Source organism: Tupaia chinensis, unplaced genomic scaffold, assembly GCF_000334495.1.
Source record: "Tupaia chinensis unplaced genomic scaffold, TupChi_1.0 Scaffold000350_1, whole genome shotgun sequence".
NCBI classification, from domain to species: Eukaryota; Metazoa; Chordata; class Mammalia; order Scandentia; family Tupaiidae; genus Tupaia; species Tupaia belangeri.
Genome location: NW_006159844.1, coordinates 7,999,515 through 8,016,999, shown reverse-complemented (window position 1 = coordinate 8,016,999; position 17,485 = coordinate 7,999,515). Strand labels below are relative to the sequence as shown.

Genomic DNA, 17,485 nt, shown 5'->3' with positions numbered 1-17,485 from the left:
AAAATAGGTCAACAGATGATATGGAGGTTTAGGTGCTGGATTCCACGTGGCTGATCGAGTAGTTCAAGTCCCAGATCCAGCAGGTTGAAAATCATGCCAGGCACATGTCCATGTGGCCCAAAATCCTGAGAAGGGAGTGGAGGAGAAGGGATTGCAGCATGGCTATCCTGCACCCTCCTGGGGTGTGTGACATAAGAAGATGTTTTGGAGACCTTTTTTTAGGTTGAGGATGGAAAACAAAAGAAATATACACATACATACACACATACATATATATAAATTATATTTTATATATTATATATAATTATATAACATATATATATATATTTTTTTTAATTGTCAGAGGACACATGCACTTGCCAGAGAGAGACAGAGAGGGAGAAGGAGAAAGAAAGCACCTTCAATGGGGCATTGTCACACTCCTTTCTCTTCCATCTCTTCATCCTATCAGGATATTAGGCATATATATACATAGTGGGTTTTTTTTGTTTGTTTATTTTGTTTTCTAGGTTTTTGCCATAGGATGTGTACATGGATGGGTGGAGATAAGGTGAGGTAGAATGGTAAACTGTCAGACTCAATCTTTATCATTTTTCCTTCTTAGATTTACTCCATCATGTCAGCATGTCTTATTCTCTGAAATAGAGTTGTGAAATTGTTGCCTGCAGAGTCAGATCCCAGCCAGACATAGTTTGGCCTGTATGGTGTTAACAAGTTTTAATACAACATATAAAAAGAGATTTTACATAAAAGTGTGTATTTGTGACTTCTCTTTAAAAATATACCTGGCCATACTGAAGCCATATTGAAGTCTTATTTTCACATGGGACAGACTAAGAAATGGGAGAGTATATGTCCCTTTCAGATGGGGCATATACTCTCCCATCCTCCACTGTTCACACTATTCCCTTTTAGCTCCCATCACTAGGATCAGACATTAGTAATAATCATATTCATGTATTTTTTTCTTTTAGTAGAGAAGTAGTTCTCTTTTTCTACAACATTAACAATAGTAAAATTATGAAAAAAGAAAACTTATTCTAACCCCACTCAACTTATTTTCATTATTTCTGAGCAGTTTATGTATCACTTGAGGTGACACATGGTGTCACATAAACTGTTTATGTGTCACTTGAGATGTTAGAGCTGGCTAGTACTGGTTTGTGAGAACCTATGAATAAATATTCAGCAATTTTGCCAGTAGTAACAACCATGGGTGGCTTAAAACCTTCCTTGATGAGAATATTTACACTAGGGAAATCAGTAGACACTACAAATTAGGGCAATTTCAATTTTTTTCCATTTGTTAATCTATCTATATATTCACTTATTTAGAATTGCCAGAAGATGTTTACAAGAGACAGAGAGAACTCCCCAAAGAGGAATTGTCATGCCACAATCCCTTCTTCTCCATTCTGTTGGAATATTGGGCACACATTCATGCACCCCCATTGTGTCTTTTCAAAACACCAGGGCTGAAACTCAAACCACATCCTCTTTATATGGGATCTGGCTCCGTTAACCACTAAGCTATAGGGCCAGCCCTATTAATTTTTAAATCAACAGGTAACGTATGTTTTTATTGTGTACAAAATGATGTTTTGAAGTATATATACATTGTGGAATGATTAAATATAACTAGTAAATGCATTACCTCACAGAGGTATCATTTTTGTGGTGAAAGTAGATAATAGCCACCCTTTTTGATTTTTCAAAAATATATCATTATTTTTCTTTTTTTCTTTTTATTTGTTTACATTCATTCACTATACATCATTACAATATACAAAATTAGATTTTCCATCCAGAATACATTATATATTGATTGACTCAATCAAGGATATTATCATATGTGTTATCATCAACAAATACTTTTCCATTTCTTGTTTCTTAAATATTTTGTTTCTTTTATTTCCCTCCTTGATTCCCTTCCTCTCACCCACTGAAGAATGTATCATTATTAATTGTACAGTGGATCTTTTGAAAAATATCCCTCCTATCTAACTGTAATTATCCTTTTATCAATAACCTTCTACCCTCCCCCCACTTCTTCCTAACAGCCTCAGCCTCTGGTAACCACAATTCTGCTCTCTACTTGAGATTATATTTTTTAGATTCCAGATATGAATGAGATTATGCAATATTTGTCTTTTTATGCCTAAGTTTTACTTAACATAATTTCCTCCAGGTTTGTTGTCATATATAGCAAACTTTTATTCTTTTTTATGGATGAATAATATTCCAGTGTGTATATATGCTACATTTTTCAATTCATGTATCTGTTGATGGACACTTACATTAATTCTGTGTTTTAGCTATTGTGAATAGTGCTGTGATATACATAGGAGTACAGGTATCTCTTCAAAATACTGATTTCAGTTCCTTTGGATATATGCCCAGTAGTGGGATCGATGGATCATATAGTAGTTCTATTTTTTAATTTCTGAGGAACCTTCATACTATTTTTCACAATGGTTATACTAATCTACAGTCCTACCAATAATGGACAAGGAGTTCCTTTTCTGTAGTCCTTGTCAGCACTTTTCATCTTTTGTCTTTTTGAAAATGGCCATTCTAACTGGGATAAAGTGACACCTCATCCTGGTTTTGATTTGTGTTTTTCTGATGATTAGTGATTTCAAGCATTTTTTTTATGTAACTATTGACCATTTATACATCTTTTGAGAAAAATCTATTAAGGTCTTTTTTTCATTTTTAATTGTGTTATTTGTGTGTTGGCTGTTGCATTCATTGGGTTCCTTATATATTTTTGTCATAAAGTCCTGTCACATATGTAGTTTGAAAATATTGTTCCCATTCTATAGATTGTCTCTTCACTATTATTTGCCAACACCTTTAGTTTGGTGAACTTATTTGCATATTTTTTCTTTTGTTACCTGTGCTTTAATGTGTTATCCAAAAATTTTTGCCCAAATCAGTATCATGAAGCTTTCCCCTATCTTTTCTTTGAGAAAATTCATAATGTCAGTTCTTACATGTAAGTCTTTAATCCATTTTGAGTTATTTTTCTTAATGTGGTTAGAATAAGGGCCTAATTTCATTTTTTTCCGTGTGTATGTCTAGTTTTCCTATTGGTTTCCTAAGAACACCAATTCTTTTATTCTTTTTTTTTAAGAGGTTTTTTGCTATAGGGCATATGCGCTCACCAGACAGAGAGAGACAGAGATACGGAAAGCAAGAAATCACCTTCCCGGAGGGGATGACCACACCTCAATCCCTTCTCCTCCGTTCTTTTCTTGGGATCTTGGGCATGCACGCACACACGCCCAGCATGAGTTTTAAGCCACTGGGTCCAGGACATGCACCTCAGTCAACTATGTGGGAGTTCAGTGACATAGCTATTATGCTAACTGTTGGCCCCAAGAACACCAATTCTTAAAGGAGAACTAAGTTCTTCAAATGTTTTATAAAATTCAACAATTAAATCATCAGGTCCCGGGATTTTCTTTGAAGGAACTCTTTTTAATACTGATTCAATCTCCTTACTCATTATTGCTCTGTTCAGATTTTCTCTTTCTTCAAAGTTCAGTTTCAGTAGGAGATACGTGTCTATGTACAGGAATATATTGATTATTCTCTAGGTTTTCCGTTTTGTTGACATATAATTATTCATATTTGATATGATCCTTTGAATTTATGTGACATCAGTCATAATATCTCCCTTTTTAAAATCTCTGATTTTATTTATTTGGGTCTTCTCTCTTCCTTAGTATAGCTAAAGTTTTGTTAATTTTATTTATCTTTTCAAGAAACCAATTCTTCGTTTTGTTCATCTTTTCTATTGTTTATTAGTCTTTATTTTACTTATTTCTGTTCTGATCTTTATTATTTCTTTCCTTTTACTAATTTTGGACTTAGTTTTTATTTTTCTGGTTCCTTCAGTTATATGTCATATTATTTATTTGAAATCTTTTTTCATTTTTGATGTAAGCATCTATAGCTATAAACTTCCCTCTTAGAACTGCTTTTAATGTATCCCATTAGTTCAGTTGAAGAATTTAATCCCTTTACCCCCAACATAAAAGGTAAGTAAGGAATTAGTACTGACATTTTGTAAATTGTTTTCTAGTTATTTCTTAGATATTTTCTTCCTTTCTCCTCTTCTTATTGTCTCATTTGTGATTGAATTATTTTCTCTGGTAGTATGTTTTGATTCCTTGCTTTTTGTTTTTAGACCGTCTATCACAGAATTTTGTTTGTTGTTACATGAGGTTTACAATACTGTCTTGTAGTTATTACAAGTTACTTTTAACTAATAGAGATCAACTTTGATCTCAAGAATGAAAGAATGAATAAATAATTGAAAATAAAACTCTGCTCCTTACCCCCATATTTATAATTTTTCATACCACAATTCATGCTTGCTTATAGTTTACTCATTAACAATTCTTGTTGTTATTATTTATAATAGTTTTGTCTTCTAACCTTCATAATAAAAATATAGGTGATTTACACAGCACCATTACATTATTAGAGTATTGAGAATTTGACTGTGTACTTACCTTTACCAGTGAGTTGCTTACTTTCAGATGTTTTCATGTTGATCATTAGTTTCTTTTTCTTTCATCTTGAAGAACTCTCTTCAGTATTTCTTGTAAGATGGGTCTGGTAGTGATAAATTCCCTCAGCTTTTGTATATCCAGAAAAGTCTTTATCTCTCCTTCATTTCTGAAAGACATCTTTGCTTCATGTAGTATTCTCATTGGCAAGTCTGCCTGCCTGCCTGCCTGCCTTCCTTCCTTCCTTCCTCTTCCTCCTCCTCCTTCTCTTTCTCTTCGTTTCTTCTTTTTCTTCTCCTCCTTCTTCTCCCTTGTCTTTCTCTTCCTCTTCCTCTCCCTCCTCTTTGTGTATCATCTCACTCTCTCCTGATCTGTAAGATTTCTGCTCAAAAATCCACTGGTAATTCATTAGGATTCTCCTGTATGTTATTTGTTTCTTTTCTCATGCTGTTTTTAGTACCCTCTCTTTGTGTTTTATTTTTGACAGTTTAATTATAATTTGTCATGGGATAATCTTATTTAGATTGGATCTCATAGAAGACCTTTGGCTTTTCTGTATTTGGGTATTTATATTTTTCTTCAGATTTGGAAACTTTTCTGTTATTATTTCTTTAAATAAGCTTTCTACACCTTTTCTTCCTCTACTCCCTCTCAAACACCAATAACTTATACATTTGCTCCTTTGACATTATCCCATAAATTCCTAAGCTTTCTTAATTCCTCTTCATTTTTTTATTTTTCTTCTGACTGGATATTTTCAATCAACCTATCTTACAGTTCACATATTCTTTTCTCTGCTTGATCAGTTCTTCTGTTGATGCTTTCTAGTGAATTCTTTTTGTTTGTTTATTTATATTTTTCAACTCCAGAATTTATGTTTGACTTTTTAAAATTTTCTGTCTCTGTTAAATTTCCCTGATACGTTTTTGAAGTTTTTTGCTTGTTTTTGAATTTTTTGAGTTTACTAAGCTTCTTTAAAACAGACATTTTGCATTCTATCTCAGACTGTTCTTCCATCTCTATCTCTTTAGGGCCAGTCACTGGTACAATATTTTATCTATTCAATGATATATTGTTTCCCTAATTGCTCTTGTTCCTTATGGCATGTGTCAATATCTGTGCATTAATATAGCCACCTAATCCAGTCTTTGCAGACTTGCTTTTTTGGGGGTTTCCTTCAGCAGTAAACCTGTCCAGAGATTCAAAGCTAAGGCTATGATCATGTTAGCTGTTGCAGTACTAGAGGGCATTCTAAGCCCAGAACCACCACAGCCAGAATCTTTTGGCCACCAAAGTTAATGCAATGAAGGTAATACTCAAAGCCCATGAGATCAACACAGCACTAATGACTGCCCAAGGCCAACAAATATTATGGCTTGTCTACTGCTGATGTTTATTCAGGGCCTAAAGCCATTGTAGTCAGCTGATGGTGATGTGGAATGGAACTCAAGTCCACCTTTTTGGGGACAGTGGGTTCTAGTACAGCATCAGAGGAAATCTAAATGTTCTATCTACAGGTAATGTCCAGATGTCAGGGACTGCAGCATTCTGCCCCGTTATAGATTTTACTATGATGGGCCCACTACTGTGATTCAAGATAAAATCCTATGCTTACATCCATCTTCTTCTCCCAAATAGATAATTACTCTCTATAGTGCAATGCCTGGTATTGAGGGAGAAGAGGCATGGAGAATCCTGTAACCAAGGAGACTAAAACATTACCGGATTAAACTCAAAGCTCACAGTCATCAGAACCAACACAGCACCAGAATGCACTTAAACCCAGCCTGTAGCTGTTAAGGACTGCCTGTACTACAACCAGCTTCTTAGTTCTCTAGTTGGTCGGTGGTGATACACTCAGATTATGAGTCCGTCCTACAGGGGCCATAGGTTTGCATCTGGCACTGGGATGGATCTAGTGGTCCTCCCTGTGGATACTAACATGGTACTTAGGGATTCTGACTGGTGCTGTGTTTCACTGTGGTAGGCCTTATGCTAGATTCCAAGGTAAAGTCCTACACTTACTTCCCTATCTCTCTCCCAAATAGACATTTTTTTCTGTTTGTGTTGTATTCCTCTGGTTGGGAGAGAGTGATGGAGGTAATGTAAAACTGTCTTTTCTACCTTCTACAATGACTCTTTTTATTATTATGCTAAAACCAGGTACTATGATATTTCATCTGGTTTCCTTAGCTCTTCAAAAGATTTTTTTTTTCATGCATAAATAGTTGTTCAAATTGTCATTTCTGTTGGGGAATGATTGCTGGAGAGTCCTACACTGCCATCTTGTCCCACCCCTTCCAGAGTTTCTTTTTCTTTCTTTTTCTCCAGAAAGTAGTTTACAAGCATATATCTGTTGATATTTGTTCATGATCTCCAAGGTAAAATATTTATTATTCTTTATTGTCAATAAGATTGATATAGTTTGATAATCTGATCACCATCCATATTCATGTTTTTCTTCTCTATATCATTAATACAATATTGAATAAAGAGACCTATGGCATAACATCCACTGAACAGTGATCCTTATAGATGGTTGTTCAACAGGTTCTCAGCAAAACTCCCTACACTTCTATTCTAAATAAATGAATCCATCTTTTCACTTTATGTTTATGAAAATCTAATGGAAGAACACACCTAACCCAGGAATTCACATCTTTCCTATAGGGATTTACGTCATTAGATTTTGGATGTGTGTTCTTAGCAATTTAATTATGTTTAAAATCTGATTAGGGGTGTAGTAAATAACTGGTATTGCTACAGAATTGCATTGAGAAGGTAATAGGATTGAATTTCTACAGCAATTTGACACTCAATTAAAATTTCCATATATCCAGTGAGTTAGCTGGTTCTTGGTCAAGGAGCTAGAGGAAATCCTTTCCTTCTATGCTGATCACTTCAAAACAGGCAAAATTTATGAGTCAAGTCAGAATAAAATGTATCAAGTAAAACTGAAGTTTGGCTTATCAATTAAAGATCAAAAGCGAGAAATAGACTGTAGAGTACACAGGATACTTCCTCCTTAAATTCTTCTATTTTTTTTATTGACACAGGAGGAAAAATAACACATTAAAACCTCCTTACTGAATTACTGTCCTAAACCAATAGATCCATGGGACTTGTTCAGCTAAAAGCCACAACAGACTTTGTAATGCAATGATGTAATCTTGGCTTTGTGTCATTTATATTCAACCTAAAAAAAAAAATTTTTTTTCTGAATAGACAGGCTGACAACAATATTGTTAGATGTGGGTTTTTATTTGGATACTTTCCAAATGGTTCACATGCCTTCACAGTAACACATCATGCTTGCTTACGTTTTTTTGCCTGAATTCTAAAGTTTTCCCCTTTTACTAGCTTTCTATTTTTCTTTTAAGGTCTCAGTTATGTTTGTAAAACTAACCAGCTCCACCACAAAATTAGGATGTATCTTGCAGAGAGCATTCATTTTACTTTTTGCATATTTTTCCTGAGGTCATGTCAAGGTTAGTTTGAATTCCATCCTACATTAAGACTTCTTTCACAGCTATTTAGCTCGGCAGCCTACTCCCCGCTGGGGTCTGCCCCTTGGGCACGTCAAAGCTTCAGACCTGACAAATCACACACAGATGAAGCTGTACAGTTTTTTAAACAGTTTCATCAGTAACTTTTTTTTTCTTTTTCACTATCCTCCTTTGTGTTAAGAGTTTTTTTCCTCTGAATTGCCATTTCAGGAATGTAGATTTCTATTTGAGACAGTTGTTTGTTTTTTGTTTGTTTGTTTACATGAGAGTTACAAACTACCAATATCATTTTTTTTTGTAAAGGATATTAATAGCCTACTAGTAACCAAGCCTACAGACATACCAACCAATTTTGAACAATGTAACTATAATTGGGTTATTAAAATCTAAAACCTATTTGTAGCAGGAAGCTTGTTGTTAGAAAGGTATCTATATCCCAGAGTTTACTAGAATCAGGTAAAAAATAAAAAAGTCAACCATAAAAATGTATCCAGCTTGTAATGTATTATGAGTTGAGCCTGGAAATGTTTCTCAAATGGTTAGTAATATGTCTTAACACTATTTTAGAAAATTGTGAAACTATTGGTACAACTCTATTTTCTGTTTAATTGATGAAATAAAGAGTTTGTTTGCTAATAAATGTATTAGCAAACAATGTCCTCTTTAGAAGCTTAAGTAGATCAGGATTTTATAAAAGAAGCATACTGTCCTTATTTTTATGGGATGAAAAATATTGACTACCACAGAATTGCTAGATCATCTGAAAAAATGGTGTAATTATTGTTGTACAGTCATTTGGCAATGTCAAACGACCAGATTATAGCATTCAAGTTCCCACACTAGAATATAGTTATTTTCTTTTACAAACTGTAAGCTTTTCATTACATTTTCACTGAGGACAAACAGCACCTGAAGATCTTAACTGCAGAGTAAGCAGAAAACTTAGAAGTGAAGAAGAAAAATAATATTTGAATGATTCTCCTCTCCTCTGTCCTCTTTTACAGTTAGCTCAGCATGAATGTACCCAATGACAGGTTTTGTAAAAGATTGCTTGGTTGAAACTAATTAAAGATAGGTCTAAATAGAAAAAGAAAAGAAAAAGGGATCAAAGGAATTACATTAGGTGTCAGGACACTGGGGGTGTTTTATTTAATTTTTATAATTCTATCCCAGGAAAATGTTAAATTCTAAAAATGTCAAACTTTTGCTATAATTCCCTATTTTCATTATTTTTGGAATAAGATACCTGTCAACAGGCAAACATCTTGAAGGAATCATTTCAGCATTGGTGCATTAGCACATTATAGTGAAAAGAGAGGCTTGTGCTTTTCATGCAGTGCATTTCAGTCTTCAATTAATGTGAAAGCACTACAATGCCTATGCAACTTCTCTTGCCTAGTGGTGCACCATTTATCATTGCAGTTTTACATTGACCTTGACACCCACTTCATTAGAATAAAGATTGTCTACCATTTAGGTTACATTGTTCCTCTGCACAGAGACCCCATGCAAATTTCTGTTCAGATAGAAGAGCTGCGAGGCTGTCAGAGGTCATCTGCATTAAATGATTGCAGCTATTTTCCAACTGCTTCTTTTCATTCTACTCAATTCAGGCTAGGAGGATCAATCAAGTCCTCTGCCTGAAACAGTGGGACTGCTGGGAATATAACTGTTTTTGGTAGTAGTGTATATGCCCTAAACAGTATTAAATATTTAATATAAACTCATTAAAGGCCATGCAAAGGCTCCATAAAGACATCAAATTTATTAAAAATATCTAAGAGGGCTAGAGGACTGTTTTTAAAAAATAAATAGAATAATAATAATCAATTTTATAATACTGCATTATATGATCACAATAGTTCTTAACGTTAGTGAAGCTTTCCTATAGGGGACTTATTTTCTCTCCCTTGGTGAGACTTGTTGTTCTTAAGCAGCATTTTATATAAAATTGATATAAAAAATTTTCAGTGATTGGGGTTCTTATTTTTGCTGTATAACAATGAGTTTTTTTCTGGCTATATTTATTTTAAAAGGCTAAGATATTTGTTATGTAAAAGAAATGATTGGAGAAATAAGTTGCCAGGTCTCCTACTTAAGTTTTCTGAGTGATATAATTGGAATTAAATTATTAATGGGAGATACTTTAAAAAAGATTGTTTTATGATCTTCTATTAGGGAATTTGCAATTCATTTTAATATTTGTAGTTTGATTTATATTAAAGATAATGCAATCTATGTCCAATTAACAATACATGGCCAATGTAATGTGATTTCCAGATCATGCAAATGGAATAAGCTAGAAGAGGGGGGGGGAACTCAATTCTTAACCTCAGATGTAATTTGCTGTGTGAGTTCTGGCAATTTTAAATGACATTGCACTTTTTAATTTTTCCAAAGGCTCAGCAGCAAATTTATCCCAATCAAGAAAGCCTATTATTAATTTACAAGGACAATTGTAGGAGTCTTTATAATTTCTCTGTGCAATTATTCACCATAAATTCTAATAGTAAAATGCAAGGAATTTGCAAGAAATAACGACTATTATTTTTCTTGGTCTCGAACCCTCTTCTTCAATTTTGAACATCTTCCCAAAGTGCAGATGATACTGACTCTATGTGAAGCACCACATACATTGTGAGATGCCGGACACTGGTCTGAAAAAGAGGGCAGCACAAGAGTTGCTGCAGAGGCATCACTGGCTTCTAGCAGATTCCAGCACTCTGCATGTACAGCTGAGCTGTGGACCTTGGACTTTCATATAAAAAGACTCTTTGTTCACCACTGAATGGCATTAGGCATGGACTTGCTGAGGGGCCACCATGAAGCCTCGAATGAGGAGGACAAACACTAGCTAGAAAATACAATGTGAGAGTCATAGATAGACATGTCCCTGCATTTTTGTGCAAAAAAAAAAAGGGGGGGGGGACATATTTTCACACAGTTTTGTATTTTGGTGTGCTTCTAACCTATATTTTCTTGTTGATAGACCAAGATATATTTTATTTTCTCAATGTATTTTCTCTGTATTTATGTCATAGATGTGTATTGGGAAAGGGATTATGCTTGATTTACAGGTTTTTGTAGTATTAATTTGCACCAGGAAAGATACTCATTCAAACTTGTCATTATAATAACTATTATGTATCATTTTTGTTGTTTTAACTTTTCCTAATATAAAGACAAGTGAAGTCCAGTTAAAAGTAATGTTGTGTAAAATGTAAATACTCAAATTCGAATGACACAGACTCCGACAACCTCATTCTAATAATCAAGAAAATTCTTTGATTTAATTCTGTGTTTCTCATAGCCAAAGCTTCACTCTCCGTTCAGCAATGTCTGGTCTCTTTTCAGCATAACCAACAGAAGCACCATACAAAAGTCTTACAATGGATGTCTTAATCTCTCTGTGTGCTTTTAGAGCATTATTTTGAATTCCATCATGCTGCCTTTTTTCTTTCCTCTTCTGAAGTTTTATTACAACAGCAGAATTCCCAGGGAGCTTTGGGGGCAAGGTTCACATAATATAGCCCTGAAGTTTTGCTTAGGTGGAAGCCATCCCCCAATCCTGGCCATCTTTTGATGATCTTTCTATTTCAAAAAGATTTGCTGGGTAGATTCTTACAGCATTAGCTGTATATAGTTTTATTTTTTATTTTTTTACTTACTAGACAGTGAGCATCTACAACCCTTTCATGATGCTTTCTTTCTCTGACCTCACAGTGACAAGGCATCTTGTTCTTTAACATTGAGGGAGGCAGAAAAATGCTTGAGTTGCTCAATGTGTGCCTTCTATACCAGTTTCAAAATGGCTTATTCTTCTGGTTTCCATGGTGACAATTAACACTGTTTCAAGGCATTGTTCCAGTCTCCATTTGGGCAGAATTTTCACTGTGATTTTTAACAAAAAAGGGGGGGGGACTAAGGGGGGGGCCAGCTTTAGCATAACTGTCAAAAAAGTTATCTCAATCAAGTCTTCATGCATTTCTTAGTATATTTATTTCAGAAATTCCTGCTTTTGCTGGCTTTGTTTTATAATTCATTCTTAGCATTTGTGCTTCTAAAAAGTAAGCAGTCAAGAATTTTCTTAAACTTTCTTAGTCAGAACAGTGAAGTAATATTTGTGATAATTTAAAAGTTTTTTTTAAAAAAGATTTTATATACACATGCATGACATTTAGAATGGTAGTGGCCTGTCCCTTTAATTTAGATCATTCGCGTATCTATTAGGAAGCTTCATTAGTCAAAATTGAATTGGCCAAGCAAATACACTTAATAATGTAAATATGCCCTTTCAATAGAGTATATTTTATTTTTGACTAGACAGAGAGGCCCACAGCAGGTGCTGTGGGGAAATTAAATACTGGATGCTTATTTACCTTAGCACTCAAGAAAAGCCATCTGACTTTAACTTTGCTAATCTCATTTTTGGCTATTGAAGAAGAGTCTATATCATAACATCCCCAGACTATGGAACACAATGGGGCAGCTTCTGCTCACTTACTGCTGTGGGTGGAATGAATATGAAGATTAAATTATCTTCTCACTGTAGGATGATGTAGCACTCCTTGATAGGATGACCAAGAACTGATAGATCTGGCAGCTGATTCTCCCTTTTTAATACTTCTAGAAAGATATTAGAGAAGAGCAAGCTATATTAACATCAACAAAATTATAGCTCCCTGACATTATTGAAAGTACAGCTTGAGGCCCTAAATCATATCAAATTCAACCTTCAGAATGTTTCAAAAATTAAAATATATATTTTCACTTTAAGTTGCATGGCATTCTAGTACCTTTTATTCACATACCAAAATATCTAACAATTAATTGGATTATCTTAGCTCTTATAGTTTAATAGCATTGTCTGTCCATCAATCACAACTTTCATCAGCCTGTTTATAAAGTAGACTACACGGTGACAAAGACAGAGAGCATACATAAAGCCAAGGTTTTTTTTTTTTTTTAATGTAATAACCTTTTATAATAGCTATTGCAGTGACTATATCACATTTCACAGAGAAAATTATTTTATTGTGTCTAAAGTTAATTAATTGCTTTTTATATTTTTATTATCGCAAGACTATCATTTTTATGGGACGTCTCTAAACTGTTCTCTTTCCTGACTGATCTGCTATGTAGGAACTGTTCAAAGTTGGGGTAAAGAGGGGGGAATGAGCTTGTCAGAAGTAAAAGTGATAATTAGTAGAGGCCTCTCCCAGGTGGCACAGGCAGAAGACTCCCTCTGTCAATTAATGCGCATGGCACAAGGAGATTTGAGTAGAATTCTTCTGCCTGCCTGAAATATGGGTCTCTCAATATTATGTTAAAGTCTTACCAAACTAATTATGTAAACCTTTGTCAGTTACATCATCTTTAGATGGGAATCTGATTACATAGAGCAGATTGCCCTCTCCTCCCATCATCACTCTGATAGATAAAACACTATTTTTAAAATACTTGTGTGTGTTGAGTCTAGGAAACTTGAGTGGACAGTGTGTTTTCCAAGCATTGAAGTAATATGTGCTGATAATTTTCTACCATTAGAAAATGCATTCAGAATTTCCCATGTATCACAGGCCAAATTCTGAAAGCACTCTGAAGCAATCCTTGATTTTCTTCACTATGCATATTCATATAATTTTGGTTACATACTCTGACACCCTGATCAACATTCATTAATAATATGAAATGCTTTAAATCACCTCATTTAAAACATTTTGTTCTGTAATCCAAAAATGACTAACATTTGGAGAAGTTTACATAATACAAATGATGTGCATGTTTTGTGTAAATGAAGATTAGAATATGAAACTAAAAGTATGCAAACATATTCACACAAATGCAGAAGATCTATTAACTGAAACAGCGATTTCACACCTTTTTTTTCCCCATTAAGCTGTTTCCAATTGTATTTTAGTTCAGAATCTTTTATCTTAGTTTAAAGGTGAAGAAAATCACAGACAAGGGTTGGGCTGGTTTTGAACTTAGTAATTTGTTGTTGCTTTGCCCAGGCAATAGCTTTTCTTACTTGATCTGATAAAGGTGCTTATCTCAGGGCAACTTTGCTCATTTAGGTCAATGGAGCAATTCTACCATGGGACTCAGTGACCTAACTTTATTGCCTCAAAGAAAGAAGTTTTGAAGGCTGGCTCTGTGGCCTAGTGGTTGAGGCAACTGAATCTCATGTGCTCAGCCATGTCATTGGAGTCCTGGACCTGGCTGCATCTCAACCCTGCACGTGTGTGTGTGTGTGTGTGTCCCAAATCCCAAAAGGAAGTAGAGATATGGAGAGGGGATGTTGGCTGCATGACCATTCCCCATGGGGTGGGGAGGTACTTTCTTCTCTTTCTCTGTCTCTCTGTTTCTCTCTGGCAAGCTCGTGTACCCTCTAATGAAGAAACAAAGTTTGAAATTGTCATTGTATTTTGGAAATGTGCTAAAAATGTAAAATATGCTTAATATTTTAACCAGAATCTGGTTTTTCTACCAGAAGCTTTTTTACATGTACATCAAAAATAAATACAGCCACAGTCATTTATAGCTACCCATAATATAGGATTTTCTAAATATGAAGTTAACTCAACAGAATTATTTGAAGAGAATCACCATAGTAACTATCATATTAAATAGCACTTACATTATCTCCCATAAGCATCTTTTAGGAGAAACTCACTTGGCAGTTTGTTAGAATACAATGTATAGTGGGGGAGAGGTTTCTGTAATCAACTGTGATGTTTGGGGCCCTTTCTTTTATATTACTTAATAAGGAAGCTTTGCTAGTGACCATTTCCAAAATATTGGTTTTCTTTTACTTCTCTATGTACACCTTCTACAAGCCTACACAGAGATTTTAGGTAAAAGAAAAATTAAAACAAAATGTTCACTGATAATTTAGGAACTTATAGGATAAGGAAGAAATCATGTAATCTTTGCAGACAGTTTTATTCATCCACTTTGAGACTGGTCTTTTGGGGGCGGAGATGAGAGGTGGTCAATACTCTACAGGCAATGTTGACCAAAATTAACTGTAATATTAAATCCTCCCAGACTAGGTATTTTCCTATTTGGAATATTTTAAATAGTTTAAAAGACATAAATCTAAATACAATAACTATGTGTTTGTGCCTGTGTGTGTTATATATACTCTTAACTGTTTCAGTATTATTTATCAACTTCTCAAAGTTTAACCTTCTGTAAATTTTATTGGAAACAAAAAATTTTCAACACCCATAATCATAACAAATTCTGTGCTCAAGATTTTTTTAAGGACACCACTCTGCCTAATGATATCTCTTTCGCTCTTTTCATTTTAGCGATATAGTGTGGAAATGTCCATCAGACACCTGAAAAAGACGGAGCTGCTTAGTAAGGTTGAAGCTTTGAAGAAAGGTGGCGTTTTACTACCGAATGATCTCCTTGAAAAAGTGGATTCAATTAATGAAAAATGGGAACTGCTTGGGGTATTTGCATTTTTATTACTGTTCGTAGGTTATGTGTACATTTTTTGTGTAGTGAAGTACTCTATCTGTCTGATTTCTAATTTGAGGCACAAATATCTCTCTCTTTCAATTCACTACCTACATTTCAAACAAGCTATACAAGCTATTATGGGGAAAACACTGATCTTCCTTTTCTGTTGATTTTTTTTATTCTGAGCTTGTCTCCTCTCAGATTTTAATAATTTTGGTTCTTTAATACATAAAAAAGTAAGTAAAATATGCCATGTATTGTAGGTACGCACCAAGTCAACTATAATACAGTATATCTGATATACACTGACTTGTCATGCTTGAATGAATGTTAATAGAATTTATTCTGAAGGTACATATTAGAGACATCTACTGTTTAACTATTTACTGTACCCTTAAGATGAAAAGTGGAGTTGTCACTATAGCTTTCAAGTCCCACTAAAGCCACCAAAACAAAGATGCAAATTTGACCCAATCTGAATTGCAGAATTAAATCAGCTTCTGTTTTGTGCCTCAATTTCCAGTTCACTTTTAACAAAAGCAAAAAAAAAAAAAAAAAAAAAGGTTTCATGTAATTCATTTCACGCAATGATGGGCTGGGTCTCAGCCAAAGACTGAGATGCAAGAATCTGGCAAAAAGGCAATATAGAGATTCTGTTACCCAGAGACCAGGATGTCACTGTGCAGGAAACAGTACTGTCCTTTTGTTGGAAGACAGCTGAGAGAGCGAAGTAAAACTGTATTTTTTCATCAGTTTCTCTCCTAAATTGCCTTCACTTCAAATCAAGGGTAAGCTAAATTTGTCAATTACCTAAATGATTAATTATAACAACTAAGTATGGGTGGTGTCAGTTATGGAGAATAATTTTACATGCCTTCCATTTTTCTGCCTGACAAAAAAAATTCTAAAGAAATAATACTCCAAAACTATTTTGAATAAAAAGCTCTCCATGTACCTTGATGACTTGGAGGAATGCCAGTGTTCAGTTTATGCCATGCTTAATCTAGGTGATTAAAAAAACTGCAAGTTTAAGTCCTTGCTTCTCATCTAAATTCACCACACTGTGCAGTTGTGCCAAGTAACTTAAAATCTTCAGTTTTTACTCTGACCTACTGTTACATCGCTATCTAATGGTAATTAATGACTTTCACTTTTTAATACAGTGATTTAAATCAGAGCCTACTAAATTCTACATACTTCATTGATGCTGGGCAGAAAATGTTTGTTAGTGTATGACATTTTAAAAGGTTGTTTACAGACTAGGTAAGAATAGCGACTTTATGTGCTTGATAAAGTTATAGTCTTTACATTATAATTTAATATATCTATTGCTAATTTGATGAAAAAAAACTAATGATAATCTTTCCAGTAAATTGTTTAAATGTCATATAAATTGCTTCCGCAACAAAAATTTTAAATCAACTTATATTGAAAAAAGAATAATATTTAGATTTCATATCTGAGTTAGCTACCTTAAAAATGGTTGCCATTGTGACAAAAAAATATTATTTGAATACAATATGCAATTTTGCAATGATTTAAGGAGAGAGTTCAGTAGAGGGAAGATTTCAACAAAACCTGTGCCATACTAACCACTAGGCATACTGTTTTAATTGGCATGATTACATTTTAATTGGCATGAAAAAAATTAAAGACAAGGATTTTAACTTCTAACAATAGTAAAATAGAGGGATATGGTTTTTAATATTACTTTCATCTAAGGTGAACAGTGTGGAATGGAAATACATTAGAATGAAATGTCAGTGGTGCGTACAGTTTAATCTGTGAAATTTTGTCCCCTGTGCTGCATATTACTCTGTCTCAATTGCATATTAAACAACCCTATCAAGGCAGGCATTGGCATCTGCTGTGCTGACACAAATTGTGAATTAAATGAAATTGATGTCCTCTGTCGTATATTTATGAAGACGGACCATTCTCTGAAGTATTCTGTTTATGAAGAATTTATGATTGCAAACTGTTCCA

At 34.2% G+C, this 17,485-nt stretch overlaps 1 protein-coding gene across 1 annotated transcript in view; it reads left to right on the top strand.

Annotated features, from left to right (window-relative positions):
* AKAP6 (A-kinase anchoring protein 6) overlaps positions 1-17,485 on the top strand; it is a 400,528-nt gene that overhangs the window by 297,453 nt on the left and 85,590 nt on the right. The window contains exon 9 of the mRNA XM_027773404.1: positions 15,343-15,489. Within this exon, the coding sequence (XP_027629205.1) occupies positions 15,343-15,489 (147 nt within the window). The remainder of the gene's footprint in view (positions 1-15,342; positions 15,490-17,485) is intronic.